Genomic DNA, 15,593 nt, shown 5'->3' with positions numbered 1-15,593 from the left:
AAGGCAAATCACATCTTTATTAAGTTTCTTCAAATAATAAAATACTTTTTTCCTCTTATTTGGAGCATTAGCTCCATTAATGTTCCAAAATAAAAACTTATACTCCATAGCTAATCTGCTGAACTAATTGTTTGAAAGTCTATTTGGACTTGTTGCATGTCCTTTTGATTTTCCTGTTTTCTTCTTTCTTCTCCCCCTTCGAATTCCTTCATAAAATCTTTAGCTTTCTGAACTGTATCTATTCTATAGGTTCTACTCTGAAATCTAAAGGTAACTCCTTCCAGTTCACACCATCTGAAGATAATTTTCTTCTGCTTCAAAACATCCACCAGAAAGCCATATTCTTTCCTTTTCTTTAGAATTCTAAGTAGAACCTCCGTCATCACAATAATCTGTACTCCTTCTACTGTAAGCTTTATCTTTGCATGCTGCTTGTAGAACCATATCCTTTTTCTTGTGAAATGCACTAGTACATCTCTTTGAAATTCTCAACCTTGCAATCCTTGTATTTACTCTGTAGACTATCAATCTCCAACTCCATCTCATTAGGATCACTTTGTAAACAAATTGCCAAAATTTCTCTCATCCTGGCTTTTATCTCCTCTCCTTCCTGTTCTGGTACAGCTCTGAATCTTAAAATATTTTCTTTTTGCGCCTGTTCCATCAATGCCAACATATCCTGATTCCTATCGTCTCTGACTTCTAAATCCTCAAATTTTGTCTCATGAACTTTTATTGTGTCATTTATCCCTTTTATCTTTGTCTCTGTTTCTTCCCACATTGTATCCCAACATGACATGTTTGTTTGCATCTGTAATTTCATCTCCTGCATTTCTTGATGTATTGTTTCGAATCTCCCATCCATCTCTTCTATTTTTTTCTGCAAATGATTTTCCATCTTCATTAGTAAATCTTGAATAGTTTCCAAATTCAGCTCTTTCCCTGATGATCTTGGTGGAGATTTCTCTTTATGTATCTGTTCCAGCGTATTACGTCTCCTAGTAGTGGCCATTATCCCTTTAAAAATCTCAGTCTATCACAATCTACAGGTAATGATCTTAAATTTCCACAGGTGTTCCAATCTGTAACACTTCACAAGTAGTTGTCTTAATTCGCCACCAGATATCAGTATACTCCTTTATGCAGAAACCTCAGCAAGCAGCCTATTGTTTTAATTTTATTATCTTGTATTATTAATGTTGGTAACTTAAACAAAGTATTATAACCATAACAAGCTTCTCACTTCCCAGAAGAAATGGTAAACAAAACTGATAAGCTCGGAAAAAAAAACACGACAAAAAAGTGAGACCATCTTCCTTCTTCCCACACACAGTAGAGTTTTATAAAAATAAAAACTCCAAAGGAATCAACTCCAAAAGGGTTTTATAAAAACTCTTAACGTTTCTCTTCTCAACAGTCTCGATCCCAGCTTGAAAATCCACTCAACTAGGTAGGCATTTATACTGTATCCCATAATTTTTTTCCTTTTAACTCTTTATAGTTCTTAATTCTTAGTCCTTTAGTTATTTCTTGTCTTGTTGCTATTGGTCCCTCTTTATCTTTCAAGTCCAAATATTTCTTTCTCTGTTCTCCGCTACAAGCCCCAGAAAAATAAAGCTATAGAAAGGGGAGTCAGGCTTACATTTACGTCCGTGGCTGAGCTCGATAGTCTCCAACTCCTTCGCTCTGAAACTGTTTTACACCCAGAGCCTTCGCCCCAGGAAGATAAAACAGGAACGTTCTGGAGTTAATTGTGGTTAATCTCACGCCATAGCCACTTTCAATCCAGGGGTGTTTAGATTAAATCCGACAGATGTATCTGCTGATAAGCAGAGCTTCCAGCAGCCGTCAACCTGCCATGTCTCCCTAACCAGAAGTCCCATACCCATAATCTGCACATTTTCCATAACTTCCTTTGACTATAGTGTAGCAAACTGGCACAGCAACCTTGATCCCCTGAAATAAGATTTTTTCCCACAGCACAGAGCACTAGAGTTCAACACAATTAGATGCCCTCGAACTAATTCTCTATGCAACAAAGCTTAGAGTATAAACGAAGAATCATTGTTTGAAGCAGCTAGATGATCCTTGATATAAGTAAGCCCTCCAAAGGAAATAATCTGCCTACCTGAAATGCTTTCTTCATCCTTGACAAGTCTTACACAGTTGACATAATGAACCCACTGTCCAAATGATACTTTAATTATGTTTTCAAACACAGTACAGGTTGAGCCTATTTATCAGCAGATTTTCCATTCACGGATCTGGCTCAACATGGGTCCCCTGGACTTGCATTGAGCCAGACTTGGTCCAACCTGAACTCTCAGAAGGCCTTACAAGGGCAAAAAATATCACTTCAGGTTTCTGGAGAGAAACTGCAAGTTGCTTTCTTTGCACTTCAGGACCATTCCTAAGACCACAGAGTCACGGCCTCTGCAGGCTTCAGAAAGCCCTCCAGAGGTGACCAGAGCACAGCTCCAGTCACCTTTGTAGAGTTTAAAGGTGCCGAACAGTACCTGCAGGCTTCATTATCCGTGGTTTTCGGTATCTGCAGGGGGAAGGTTCAAGAACTGATCCCTTGAGGATCCTGAGGCACCAACTATATGTTGAATTTGATCAATTCAGCAACAACTAGACCTATTTTACCTGCTCTTATAATTTCTAATGAGAAACATCTTACCTTGGAAATGAACGTGCACGTAGCTGTTTAACAAATGTTCGTGTTCCAGCTTGAACTGGCTTAGAGCCATCATCAAATTCAGTATAGTCATGTCTGTGCCAATTTCTTCTCTTCTTCACTAGACAGTGCGGAGTAAAATATTAAATTAGCTTCTAATATTGTAAACACCATCAAATTTGTACCATGCTCTTCCACCAAGGGTTCAGGGATTATTCCATTTTATCCCAACATTTTGTGGGGGTTCGTATGTGGGGGTTGCCCAAGGTCACCCAGGGAAATTCACAACTGAACAGGGGTATAAGCCAAGGTTTCTCTAGTCCAAGTTCAACTATCACCACCCTGGCTCACAGTGAACATCAACTAGTTTCAGATTAGCTACTCCACATCAATAAGCAATTAAAACTTTCTCTGTCAAAAGCTGGAGAATAAATTTACCCATAGGCATGGAAATGCCATTAAAATTTTACTGTTTTTACCGAAAACTGATTTTACTGTTAACAGATAGCAGATATGTCAGGGAGATGATTACTACCACCACACATAAGAATTTGGGATGCTGTAATTTCCTTAGTCATCCTTCCAGACATGAGAGTTTGATTTCAGTTTTCATTTAGAAGTCAACCTAAGGCACATGGAACTGCTAGCAAAATACTAGAAATCTGATTACATGTCCATTATTTCAAAAACTGAGAAATATTATTCTACACCTAACTGAAGTAGCTGAAAAATATTGCTATAATACGTTATATCTGCAAATAGTTATCTAAAAAAGAAGTCCAATAACTGAAGTTGAAAAATTCTTATTCACAGTAAATACAGATGTCAAGTTCTCGGAGTCGGTCAACAAAGGCTTGTGTTTGTCTGAATCACAGCCTACCAAAGAGTGGCACACACTGGACAGGCAGCATATGGAGACTGCTTTAAAAGGTTCCCAGATAAAAGGCATGTCCATACTACAAACCACTGTATCCAACACCTCATCAGAGGAAGTGGGGTATTCTCTACACCACTGGGGCAAAAAAAATGCATTTAGTTTTTTGATGCATAGAAACAGCTTGCTGTACAGAGGCAGCTGCTATACAGAGTCATTTAAAGCAGCTTCCATACAGCAGCCGGTGTGTGTATGTCAACTCTTAGTATGCATAGTTTTGTGCAGAGTGATGCGTATCATTCTTTCCATGTGTACACACCTGTTTCTACAAGCTCAATGACCACTTTGGAAAGCAGCCAATGGCATCTGACAGTTATTAAGGTAGGCAGCTGCTCTATTAAAAAGGCAAGACAAAAAGGCTCTGATGTAACTGAACTCCTCTTAAGGACAAATCAGTATGTCTGTTAAAAGCTTAATGTTACTTATAAGAAACTATACCACTACAACCACATTTTCAAATGTAGAGATTAATCTACTCAAAATTTTCATTATTTTTTTAAAGAACTTAAAACTTTCAACTCAATTTCAACTCAACCACACAGTGGAAAGCGATAAATTTAAAAAACTGAAAGACCAATCTTGTCTTTAAAAAAAACTATTTTGGTCTGCAGAAGAATCCAACTAGACTGAAAGTACCTTTACATCAAAGTATCATTAAGACATTTTCAAAGAGGTACTATATTTAACAGATAATTATCCCAAATGATATACTGACTTCTAACTTTATCCTATAATATATACTTTTGGTTTTGGAGCAATTAAACATGGTTACCTAATGTGGAATACAATTCTCTGGTCCAGTGTTTCTTAAACTGTGGGTTGGGACCCACTAGGTGGGTAGCAAGCCAATTTCAGGTGGGTCCCCATTCATTTCAATACTTTATTTTTAATACATTAGACTTGATGCTACCATAGCATGTGACTGCAATTGGGGAAATGTTGCAGACCTGTACTTCTACTATGTATATGCTTTTAACAATTATAGTAAATAGACTTACTCCTGGGTAAGTCTGGGTAGGATTGCAGCCTAGGATTGTTAAATTTCCTGCTTGATGATGTCACTTCTGGTCATGACATCACTTCCGGTAGGTCCCAACAAGATTCTTTTTCTAAAAATGGGTCCTGATGCTAAATGTGTGACAACCACTGCTCTGGCCTAGTGACCCAAAGATTCCAATTATATTCAAATACAGGTATACTTCATGGATAAAAGTAGCTAGCTTTCCAAAAGTGTGATCCCCTCAACATCAGATAATAGCCAATATATTGTACAGTACTGTTTTTCAGCAGTGACTAAATTCAGATTTTTAAGGCACCACACACAGAAGGTATCTTCCACACTACCACATAGAACTGCAGTTTTCAAACTCGCAGGGAGTTTGAATCCTTCAGTAAGTCTTTGCAGGGGCGGGGGGAGGCAGCGGTGCGATCCCCAGGATCCCGCCCCTCAGGGGGGCTGCAGGGGCTTGGTGCACTTGCCCAAGCCCCCTGCAGCCCCCAGGGGTACGGGGTGTCCTGTGCGACCTTCAGCAGGGCTCCCTGGGTCAGGGAAGGTGACAGCGGAGCGATCGCGCTCCGCTAAACCAGAAGCGTTTCCTTTTGACCGGGCTGCAGGGACTGGGGTGCACCCTCCAGTCCCTGCAGCAGCCATCCCTGGCTGCGCAGAGCCGGGCTCCTCGGGTCAGGGAAAGAGAGTGGAACAATCGCGCTCCACCTTCGCAAAACAGCAAACGGGACTGCTGAAAATATGGCAAAAAAGCAAAAGGGGGCAGAAGAAGCAGACAGATAAGGAGGTGGCAAAAAAATTTTTAAAAGGGAGGAAGGTGGCCACCTACCACTGCAGTCATAGAAGAGTGGGGCACACACATCTGGGATGAAAGTTTGGTGGGTCTTTTCCACTGACAAAAACCAAGGAGGGAAAAACTGGGGTAAGAGGAAAGCACCTCACCCTTGGACTCTGGTGTTTTGGCCAGGAGTGGCCACAACCATCCCTCTAATGTGCCCTAGGGGGGTCCATGTGTCCCTATCAGTACATTGAGAGTCTGACTTAATTCCCAGTTACTTAGCAATAGCAGCATGGTGATAAAGGAATCACCTCAGTCTTGCCACTGCTGCAGCCATTCTTCTCCCATTTGAGTAGGGTGAGAGACAGGGAAGAGAGGGAGGGGAGAGAAGCCACTGTACCTCCAAGTCTCCTCCCTCCTTTACACATCCTCCCTTCCTTCTCAAATGGCAGAGAGAGAAGAGGGATGACAGCCATTTGAGGATGTAAGTAGGACGGATTTGGGGGTCGGAAAGAGCATTGGGCTGGGCCTGCTGACCCATTCCTTTCTTTCTTCTCCTGTTCTCTTCACAACCTAATTCAGCGGTTCTCAAACTGGGGCATCATGATGCCCCAGTCAGAAAACCCCGGCCTCTGCCCCCTTAAGGGGTGGGGTGGAGGGAGGCAGTGACGTGATCAACAGGATTGTGTCGCACCAGAAGTGGGTTGCAATTGTTATTTTTAGTATCTCCACAAGTTGGAGAGCTCTGCTGAGGCTGGCACAGGGCTCCCCCCACCCCGGGAGACTGCTGCAGGCTGATAAGTCCAGCCAAGCCCCTGCGCTCCTCCAAAGCAACACAATCCTGGTGATCGCATCACTGCCTTCCCCCTCCCCTGCAAGGACTTACAGCAGGACTTGAACTCCCTGGGAATTTGAGAATCACTGACCTAGTTCCTTATGGATTCCCTTCCACTTCATTTTTCACTCATTTCAATTTCTTTTGCCACAACACCCAGGGGTTTGTCACAAGCTTCAGTAACAAATCTAGTACCAGCACTGAAACAGCCTCCACCACTCATAATAAATCATACAATTACAATCATAATAAATTTAACCAACAGACATCTCTAACACAAAAATAAAATCCACACACATCATACAATATGAATTGCAACTAACAAGAAAAACTTCTTCCTTGCCCAACTTCATTAGAAACAGAAGTAAAAGATAATACAGAACTCAAAAGAGACGAGACCAAGGAAATCAGGCTGAGATGCCTAGCTGCTGCATAAAAAACTACGTAAAATAAAGAGGAAACATTTAACAATGACTGTTTTTAAAGATGGAGCAGGTGCTTACATCCTCAAAACAACAATGTTCAAGACATCTGGTTCACCTGTAATAGTTAGCAAAACCTAACATGCAGCACTCTGCAGAGACTTCAACTGCCTATTTCTATTTTTAATAAGAATGTTATCTGTATTACAGGTGTCTCCTAGTATCCACGGATCCAGTTATCCACAGTTCCCTGCAGCCCCCCACCCCTATTATCTTTGTTTAGCTTCATTACATTCATGCAAGGTGATACTGTGACTTGTTTGAACACACACTATAAACAGGTGAGCAGCCTTCAGCCTAAGAGAAAAATGGAGCATACCATTTTGCTTTGCTACTAAGCATTCCTGCAGGAATTCCCTTGTGTTCCATATTTACTTTCCCTCGTGTTCCATATTTACACCGCCTTGGGTGCCCTTCGGGGAGAAAGGCGGAATACAAATCCAATAAATAAATAAATACTTTGATAAGTTGGAATTTAAAAAAAATTATGAGACTTTTTGCTTTTCTGGTCTCCTAATCTTAAAGCAAACAAGGTGCAAAGGAGAGGGGAATAACAGGCTTCCCATCTGAATAGTGTTCTAGAGCAGCATTTCTCAAAGTGGTGTGTCATGACCCACCATAGGAAGGGAAAAGGGGCATTTGCCCTCATGGGGGAATGGCCCAGGAACAGGTGCCCTAATGATGACACAGCTATCATGGCACCACAGGTACCCAGGGGTGTGTAAACATACCTGGGGAAATCAGGAAGCCTCCCAGAAGGTCCTGAAGGCTCAAAGCCCCCTCCATAAGCCTCCCATCTGCTGCAGTGAGCTCTGATTGCAAAATGAAGCTTGCTGCAGCAGACAGGAGGCTCGCAGAGGAGGCTGCAAGCCTCCTGGACCCTCAGGGAGGCTTCCTGATCCCACCCCCCATATGTCTAGATGCTGTTGAGATATACACCCCCAGTCCCTGGCCCCGCCAAAACTTACCAGCAGTTTTCAAACTTCCAGAGTTTGAGAACCACTGTTCTTAGAGGCTATGTGGTCAAAGGCAGAAGTCATCTTGGGAATAAAAAGTCCCGCTCCCACTACCAATTGTGCATTCATCTTTCTAGTTTGAAAGAAATAGTCTTGCCTAAGCAGACCACCCTGCTGAAAAGGAAACAGCTAGGGATAGGGGAGAAGAATGGGCAACTAGGACAGCTGAGCTGGTACTTGGTAAATATTTGGCAAACTTCATAAACTTGGGGAGAAATACACACTCCACCCTTCATTGCTTTCTTGCAGATGCAGAAATAGAAGCACAATATCATCTCTTATTGAGAATAGGTGCATATGCAAAGTATCTTCACCAGTGAACAGAACAGTGGCCAAATGAACCAAATAATGACAAACATCTGAGTCAGAATCTTTTTCATCAATGATTAGGGCAGGAGGTCTGGTCTAGAGGGTAGAGCCTCCATTTGCCTGAAGATAACATCCACAAGGTCGCCAGTTCGAGGCCACCGGCACCGTGCGACCTTGAAGCAGCTGACAAGCTGAGCCAAGTTATTCCATCTGCTCTGAGCGTGGGAGGATGGAGGCCAGAATGTGAAACCAGATCGGAAAGAAACATCTGAATGTTGTGGTTCTTGAAAGATAGAACCTTCTTTCAATTGTAAAAATCCCTACGGGGATTTAAATAGCCTGCCTATGTAAACCGCCTTGAATAAAGTCTTGAATAAAGATCAAGGAAGGCCGTATATAAATATCTGTATTATTATTAGAATGTACGTTAAAAAAAGGAACGGTTGTTTGTTGTCAGGGAAAACCACCCAGGAGAGAAGACAGGCTGACTAAAGCAGTAGTAGCCTAGTGGTTCGCAATCACACACCCTTACCTGCTCTCCACTTTCCCTTTATATCCACAACCACAGTATTTCCCAAACTGTGGGTTAGGACCCTGTAATGTCCATGGAAGGAGGAGGCCCCTGGCCTGGGGTTGATTCCGAGCGCAAGGGGCTTACCCGGTCTAGGCGTGGTGGTCGGCGATGAACAAACGAGCGGGAAACTGGTATGGCAGCTTTACATAGACGGTTTATTTGAGTCAGCCTCTTTACATTCATGGGGGCTCGTTACTTCACAACCCCCTTCCGTCTAGGCTGACTGATGTCGTTGCCGTCAGCGCAGCTCCAGCCCCGATCCTTCGGAGCTTGTAGTCCAGGCCTCCCTGCCCAGGCCCCTCAGCCCTCAGCTGGCTGGGGTCCGGCTGGTTGGCCTTGGGAGAGCCCATGGTCCCTTGGTGTTGGCTCCCTTCTCCGTAGGTTCTCCTGGGCTGTAGTTGGCTTCGAGCGCCCATCTCGACCACCAAGGCTCTCCAGGGTATACCCCCTGGATCTGGGCAGGCCCTGGGTCAGGGAAGTCTCTGTCCCAGCCTCCTCCCTCTACAGCTGACCGCAGCCCCCTCCCTATGGAGGCCTCTCTCTCTTTGGCCTGGGTTGCCTTCTCCCACCGGCTACCCTCTGGCCTTCCACCCCGCTGGAGAGGAGCGACCTCCCTCTTCCCTCTCCAGCTCCCTTATGAGGCTTACCTCAGGTCTGCCTAACCCCACCCTTCTGGCCCACGTGTCTTCCTGCTCACAGCTGTTCCCTGTCCCTACTTCTGTGTAGGTGCCCTGCATGGGCCTCCAGTCCTGCTGACACTTGGGGCTTACTCCTGAGTAGGCCTTGACTCCCGAGGAGACCCCTGTGTCCAGGGAGCTCCTGGCCACCTGAGCCAGGCCCAGGTGACAGACCCACTTGTGCGTTGCAAGCCTATTTTTGGTTGGTCACGAAAAGTTTCTGAAATATTAAAAAAACTGCAAGAACCCTTGCCCAGTTTGCAGAAGAAAATTGCAGCAGCGGGCAATCCAGGTGGAGAGACCACATTCGTGGCTGGAATGTTACTTGTGTTATGTTATAATCTTCATACCCCAAAATAAAATATCACATTTTCCTATTTTCTCTACCAGAAGTCCCTAACTGCACATCTTGCTCTCCATTTCAGCCTTCTGGGGACCCTGGAACAACTGTAAAGCAGTGTTTCTCAAACTGTGGGTTGGGACCCATTAGGTGGGTCACGAGACAATTTCAAGTGGGTCCCCATTCATTTCAATATTTTATTTTTAATATATTAGACTTGATGCTACCATGATACGTGACTGCATTTGGGGAAATGTTATAGACCTGTACTTTTAACAAACTACTATGTATATTCTTTTAACAATGATAGTAAAGGAAACTCACTCCTGGGTAAGTGTAGGTAGGATTGCAGCCTAAGATAGTTAAAAATTTTCCTGTTTGATTATGTCACTTCCATTCATGACATCACTTCCAGTGGGTCCCGAAAGATTCTCATTCTGTCCCAGTGGGTCCCGGTGCTAAATGTGTGAGAACCACTGGTGTAAAGGTTGGGGGGAACCAAACTCAATTTCTAGGGATTCCATGGAGAATCTAGCAAATGTCTACACACACATACTATATGTAAGGTCTCTAGCAGCCTTGGAAGCATAGGACCCCAATTATTATTATTAATAAAATTTCTTTCTAGATCACTTTTTTGGTCTAGTAAAGTTATATGAGTCGCAATAGATTCCCACTTTTAAAAGCAGATCTCAGTACTAAAAAGTTTGGGAAGCACTGCACTACTACAATCACTAGCTACAGAGAGCTAGGCAGAAGGGGGACTTATGGGAAAAACTTCTCCCAGGAGAGCACTGTAGTTCTTATTAAAAAAAATAAATCAAAACCACAACAGCATTTGCAAGAGCAAGAAGTAGCAATGATCACTGAATTACCTGTGAACATGGGCTAGTCAGGCAAGCATTAAAATATAACTAGTTTATTAAATGACCAAAGGAAAGGGAATCAAAAGGGGGGAAGGATAGATAAAAGTACAAGCAGGCAGATGAAATATGCCTGAACTTGGCTGGACACACATGAAGTAAAGCTTAATCAAATGGGTACAATAACTAATAAAGCCCAGCAGATGGAGTTGGAATACTACTCAAAAGCAAATCCCTGTGAAATGTCCAGTTTGGAGAGAAGAGAGCAAACAAAAGCAAAAGAATTTGCTTAATGTACAGTATCCAGCTTGAAATACAGTCCCTGTTGCTAGCAACTCGTACTGTCCAAGGAATCCTTTGTCCCTGCTCTTACTGGAAAGTAAGTGGGTGTTTCCTGTATACCAGTATTTGGTTCCACAGATGACTGGCACAAAAAGACACAGAGCTTCCTTGCGATTGGACTTAAGTAACCATCATCACAGAATAACCTAGCTTTGATGATGTCATCCAGCTACCTGACTGGAGAAATTGAACTCATTTGGATTCTCCATCCCACTCCTTTTACCTAGACAGGTTTGTTGCCTAATCAGCAAGGAATGCCTCTCTAGGCCAGGGCCTAGGAGAGGGGGGTAAAGGGAGTAATTTGTACCCAGGCCCAGGGTCAAAAAGGGGGCCCAGGAGCCAAAGGAGGGGCCCCAGAAATTTCCTGAGATCTTACGTTTTCCTGAGTCTATCTACTCAGACTTGTTGCCTGCATGGGATGCTAGGGACACTACCGTGACTAGGGATGCTGGGGACACTACTGATGCCACATGGGTTGGTAGACATGGGCTCCAAGGACTTTTCTAGCTGTCTCTACCCTCCTCCCACCCTGTTTCACCCCTCCCTGCCCCTATTCTGCTCACCTGTCACCCCTCCCCCCTTGCAAAGCAGCCCAAAAGAAACTTTGTACCCCACTGATAAAATTCCTCTCAGAGGCCCTGCTCTAGGCAAATAAGATACAGGATAACAGACAGGGAAGAATGTTCTTGAATCCACAAACACATGTGAAGGCTGCACGACAATTTTCTAGCAGCTCTGCTGAATCTGCACAAGAGCTTTGAGGAGTTAGACGTGTCCAAAAGGAAAAACTGCAAAACATACAGGGGAATACAGGACATTCATCACACTTTTATTAGCTTTATACATGAAAAGGAGCCTAGTGCTATTCCTAGGAGGCTCACAACCCAGGTAACACAAGGGAAGGAGCAGGAAACCTCACTGGACAGCATTACATTAACATCAGCTCAATAACTGTTGCAACTCTGGCTCTAGTTCAGGGGCATCCAAAGTTTTTCGCAGGAAGGCCACATCATCTCTTTGACACTGTGTCAGGGGCCGCGGGGGGAGGGGGGAATTAATTTACATTAAAAATTTGAATAAATTTACATAAGTTTACATAAATGAATATATTAAAGATTAACTTATATGGATGAATGAAGGTCTTGCAGTAGCTCAAGGTTGCTGCCGCTACTGCATCACAGATGTGAAACAGTAAGCAGTGGAGGGAGTCCTCATCCCACAGCTCAAGTAAGAGGTCAAACAGTCGCCCTCACGCTGAGAGCACCTGCATTGGGCCAGTGCGGGCTCCAACAAATCTCCAGAGGCTCATTGGAAACTGGGGGCTTCTTGGGGGCCGCATTGGAAGGGCTGTAAGTGGCCCAGGGCCGCGGTTCGGGCACCCCTGCTATAGTCCAATAGACTTAAAAACCCTGAAACTCTTAATCACCACAGACACTCGGTCATAAGTTGATCTCACAGATAAGTCGAGCACAGGTTTTGAGCCAACAATCATGGAATTTTCTATGACCCTCAGATAAGTCAGGCTTTTTTTTTTTAGCTTGGGGGGATGTCTGCTTATAATTCTATCAGATTTTACCTGAGGCCAGACCTGAATAACCTACCAGTAATTGTTACCTAAGAACTGTTCAGTCTCTGATTATAAGATACGTTTTTATTCTTTAACTTTAATTCTGGTCTTCACAACCTTTTTGTAAACACTATCAGAGTAAGTGCAATGTAAACTACATACCAGTTGAACAATAGTTCCCAACCTGGGGTACATATACCCCCAGGGGCACTCAAAAGGACCTTTAGGGTACTTGTAAAAAGGCAGGTAGTGCTCCACGATGCCTTGCAGGGCCAGCAAGGAAGGTAGCTAGCTGACTATGGAAGCCCCACCAATAGCTAGTTTTTGGTCATCAATTCATGTATAAACCAGTGATTGAAAACCAGCACAGTAAAAAAGCTGAAACATAATATGGATAGTGTTCAATCACCAAGAATTTATCAGGATAGTTCTGGTGCAAAACTGTAAAAAGGCACAATCTTCAATTCTTCAAACAGATAAAGAAAAAATACTGTGATGAATACATGAAGTATGGGTTTTCATATAGAGGAGATGAAGGCTTATATTATTAATATTAATTACTAACATTTAGCAAATATGAGGGGTACAATTTATGGAAATGGACTGCCTAGGAATATGCAAGTGAAAAAGATTGGGAACCACTGCAGGAGAACCAAGAATCAAATTATTATTATTATTATTATTATTATTATTATTAACAGTATTTATATACCGCTTTTCAACGGGAAGTTCACAAAGCGGTTTAGAAAGAAAATCAAACAAATCCTTCTTTAGGGTGCCTGTGTTAAGCCACTCTGTGTTGAGCCACAGAAGCTCTACATATACAACTTATTATACATAACTGAGAGTGCGCAATTCAATTCAGTGTGGAGAGACAAGCAACAAGCAATGACTGTGAGCAAGTATAGCTGCAGATAGTCACAACCCTATTTACTCAGAAGTAGACCCATTGCTTTCCATGGGTGTTATTCTTAAGTAATGGTGCACTGAATTATAGCTTCAGACTTTGTTTCAAATGGAAACAAAGATTACATTCTGGTGTTTAAAAGAAACAAACCTCTGCTAAGCATTTGCAAAATGGAATGAGGCTGCAGCAGGCTCTGTTGAAGAGAAGAAGGTTTGCTTAATTGAAATGCAAGTCTCAGGAGCAGTGAAAAGGTTAACTTTGGCTGCAGCTTGCCAGGGATTGCCTTATCAATGAACAGCCTTCGAATTATCTCTGCATTGCTTCTCCTGGTGCTGGGATTTGTTTGAAAAGCCCTCACTCCTGAGTGACCTCCCAGATAAGGCAAGGTGGTGATCTGATTTATTAGCAGAAATTTCTCACCCTATAGGTGAGTATCTACAGTAACTTTCTACTGAATGCTGCAATTACCACAAAACTGACTTTCTTGTTTTTAACACCACTAAGAGTAAAAATATTGATAAAGCTGTTAAAAAGGTAAGAACCCAAATCAAAGTTCTACTATAAATGATACAAACTGTACCAAAAGGTGGATGAAAATACAAATTTGAACACAGTGCAATGCGGCAAAGTAATTTTGGCACTTGAAAAAAACCATTCAACCTGCTTCAAGTTTATGCCCCCAGTTTTCCTGATCCAACAAACGATATACACAGGGAGGCCTGCTTACATGCAAAGCTGGATCAGAGTGCAAGTTCAACTTCTGCAGAAAATGCCTATCACCAAATATCAAACCGCCAAAAATCAATGCTTTCAATCAATATGAAGCTCATCAAGCTTACATTAACTATCTCTTTCTACTGCTAAGAAATTGCATTAAGTTTAGTAACTGAAAAAATGGGAGGGGTAAAAAAGAAGAGCACTTTGGTACCACTTTGCTACTCCCTTTGTCAAAAAGGTTTAAAACTCAGAATTGCTATTTTTACCTCAATATTTATTTCCACTGATCTCACCAAATGCCTCCTTAAAAATGGCCATGGACGCCTGAGCTGAGTTTCACAAATCTGTAGAAAATTTCAATTTTCAAGAACAAAAATCTAATCTGATTTTCTAGTTGCAGAATTTCAATTTCTAGTTGTCGAATTCCAGTTATAGGACTTTGGCCTTCCTTCACATGCTATTTACCTACCTTTTTAAGAACAAAGGTAGACAAAGCAACACACCAAAATTTTTTTGCTATTTTATATATAAGATAAACGTTTACAATTGTTAAAAGTTTAAGATTAGATTGCTTTATTGTTAATAAATCCTAAATTCTATCCTGACCTTCTTGGCCAACATTTCCCTATGCAGAGTTGGTTACATCTCTAGTTAATACAAACTGTCATGCATTTCTGCTTTAGCATTCATTCTTTACTTACTTAATGAGGGACCATGAAGTACTGCACAATTGGGACAGTGGTACAGGTCAATGTCAACAGCATGGTGCTCTTCTACTTTGACACAACTAAAAAGAAGGGAGAGAAAAGTATGTTTAGTTACTTCAAACCAAATTATTTCATTGCAATTTTAGAGAAAGTTATCAGATGCTACAGATACCAACATTAGGACACCTGAAATTTAGAATTTTTACAATACGTACCCTGAAAGTGTCATCCTGACAACATTCTACTTCACAACTGATTATACTTGCCACCTTCGGCCACCTACGGCCTAGGTACAGCAGCGGGGTCTTTAGGTACAGCAGCGGGGTGGGGGTAAGTGTGGTTTATGCCTGATGCTACAGCTAGAAAAAACAATTCACTCTTCCCCTACTATACTCCTGCTAAGAGAGGGAAGGCTGATAAGCACTTCAGCCTAGCACAGTCATCTAACTACACACACACACAAAATCCTAGGTGGCGCAAATACTGCACACCTATAGTGACTTTACAGAAGCCATCACAATTTTGTACACAGAAGTTCTAGTAACTAGCAGGATGGCTCCCTCTCACTTGTCTGGCATTAGATGTTGCTTTAGCTGCTGCAGCATAAGTCTCTCCTTGTGACAGCACAATAGAATCTGGTTACCAGCAATTTTATTCATATACATGAACAGGACCTACTTCAGCAAGCTGCAGTTGGAATTAACATCCAGTTACTAAGTAGTCTGAGAACAAACTCAACCCTAAGATGCTTATTCCTGTTCCACTGGCAGAGGGTCACTGGCAACATAATCCAATGTTTCTCAAACTGTGGGTTGGGACCCACTAGGTGGGTTGTGAGCCAATTTCAGATGGATTCCCATTC

At 42.5% G+C, this 15,593-nt stretch overlaps 1 protein-coding gene across 2 annotated transcripts in view; it reads right to left on the bottom strand.

The window, feature by feature from the left end:
- KDM7A (lysine demethylase 7A) overlaps positions 1-15,593 on the bottom strand; it is a 79,973-nt gene that overhangs the window by 37,130 nt on the left and 27,250 nt on the right. For both annotated transcript variants that reach the window (XM_066633933.1, XM_066633934.1), the window contains exons 2-3: positions 14,726-14,811; positions 2,681-2,798 (exon numbers count right to left, since the gene is read on the bottom strand). In XM_066633933.1, the coding sequence (XP_066490030.1) occupies positions 2,681-2,798; positions 14,726-14,811 (204 nt within the window). The remainder of the gene's footprint in view (positions 1-2,680; positions 2,799-14,725; positions 14,812-15,593) is intronic.

Source organism: Tiliqua scincoides, chromosome 7 (assembly GCF_035046505.1).
Source record: "Tiliqua scincoides isolate rTilSci1 chromosome 7, rTilSci1.hap2, whole genome shotgun sequence".
NCBI classification, from domain to species: Eukaryota; Metazoa; Chordata; class Lepidosauria; order Squamata; family Scincidae; genus Tiliqua; species Tiliqua scincoides.
The sequence above is the reverse complement of the archived record's forward strand: the minus strand, read 5'-3'. Positions and strand labels throughout refer to the sequence as shown.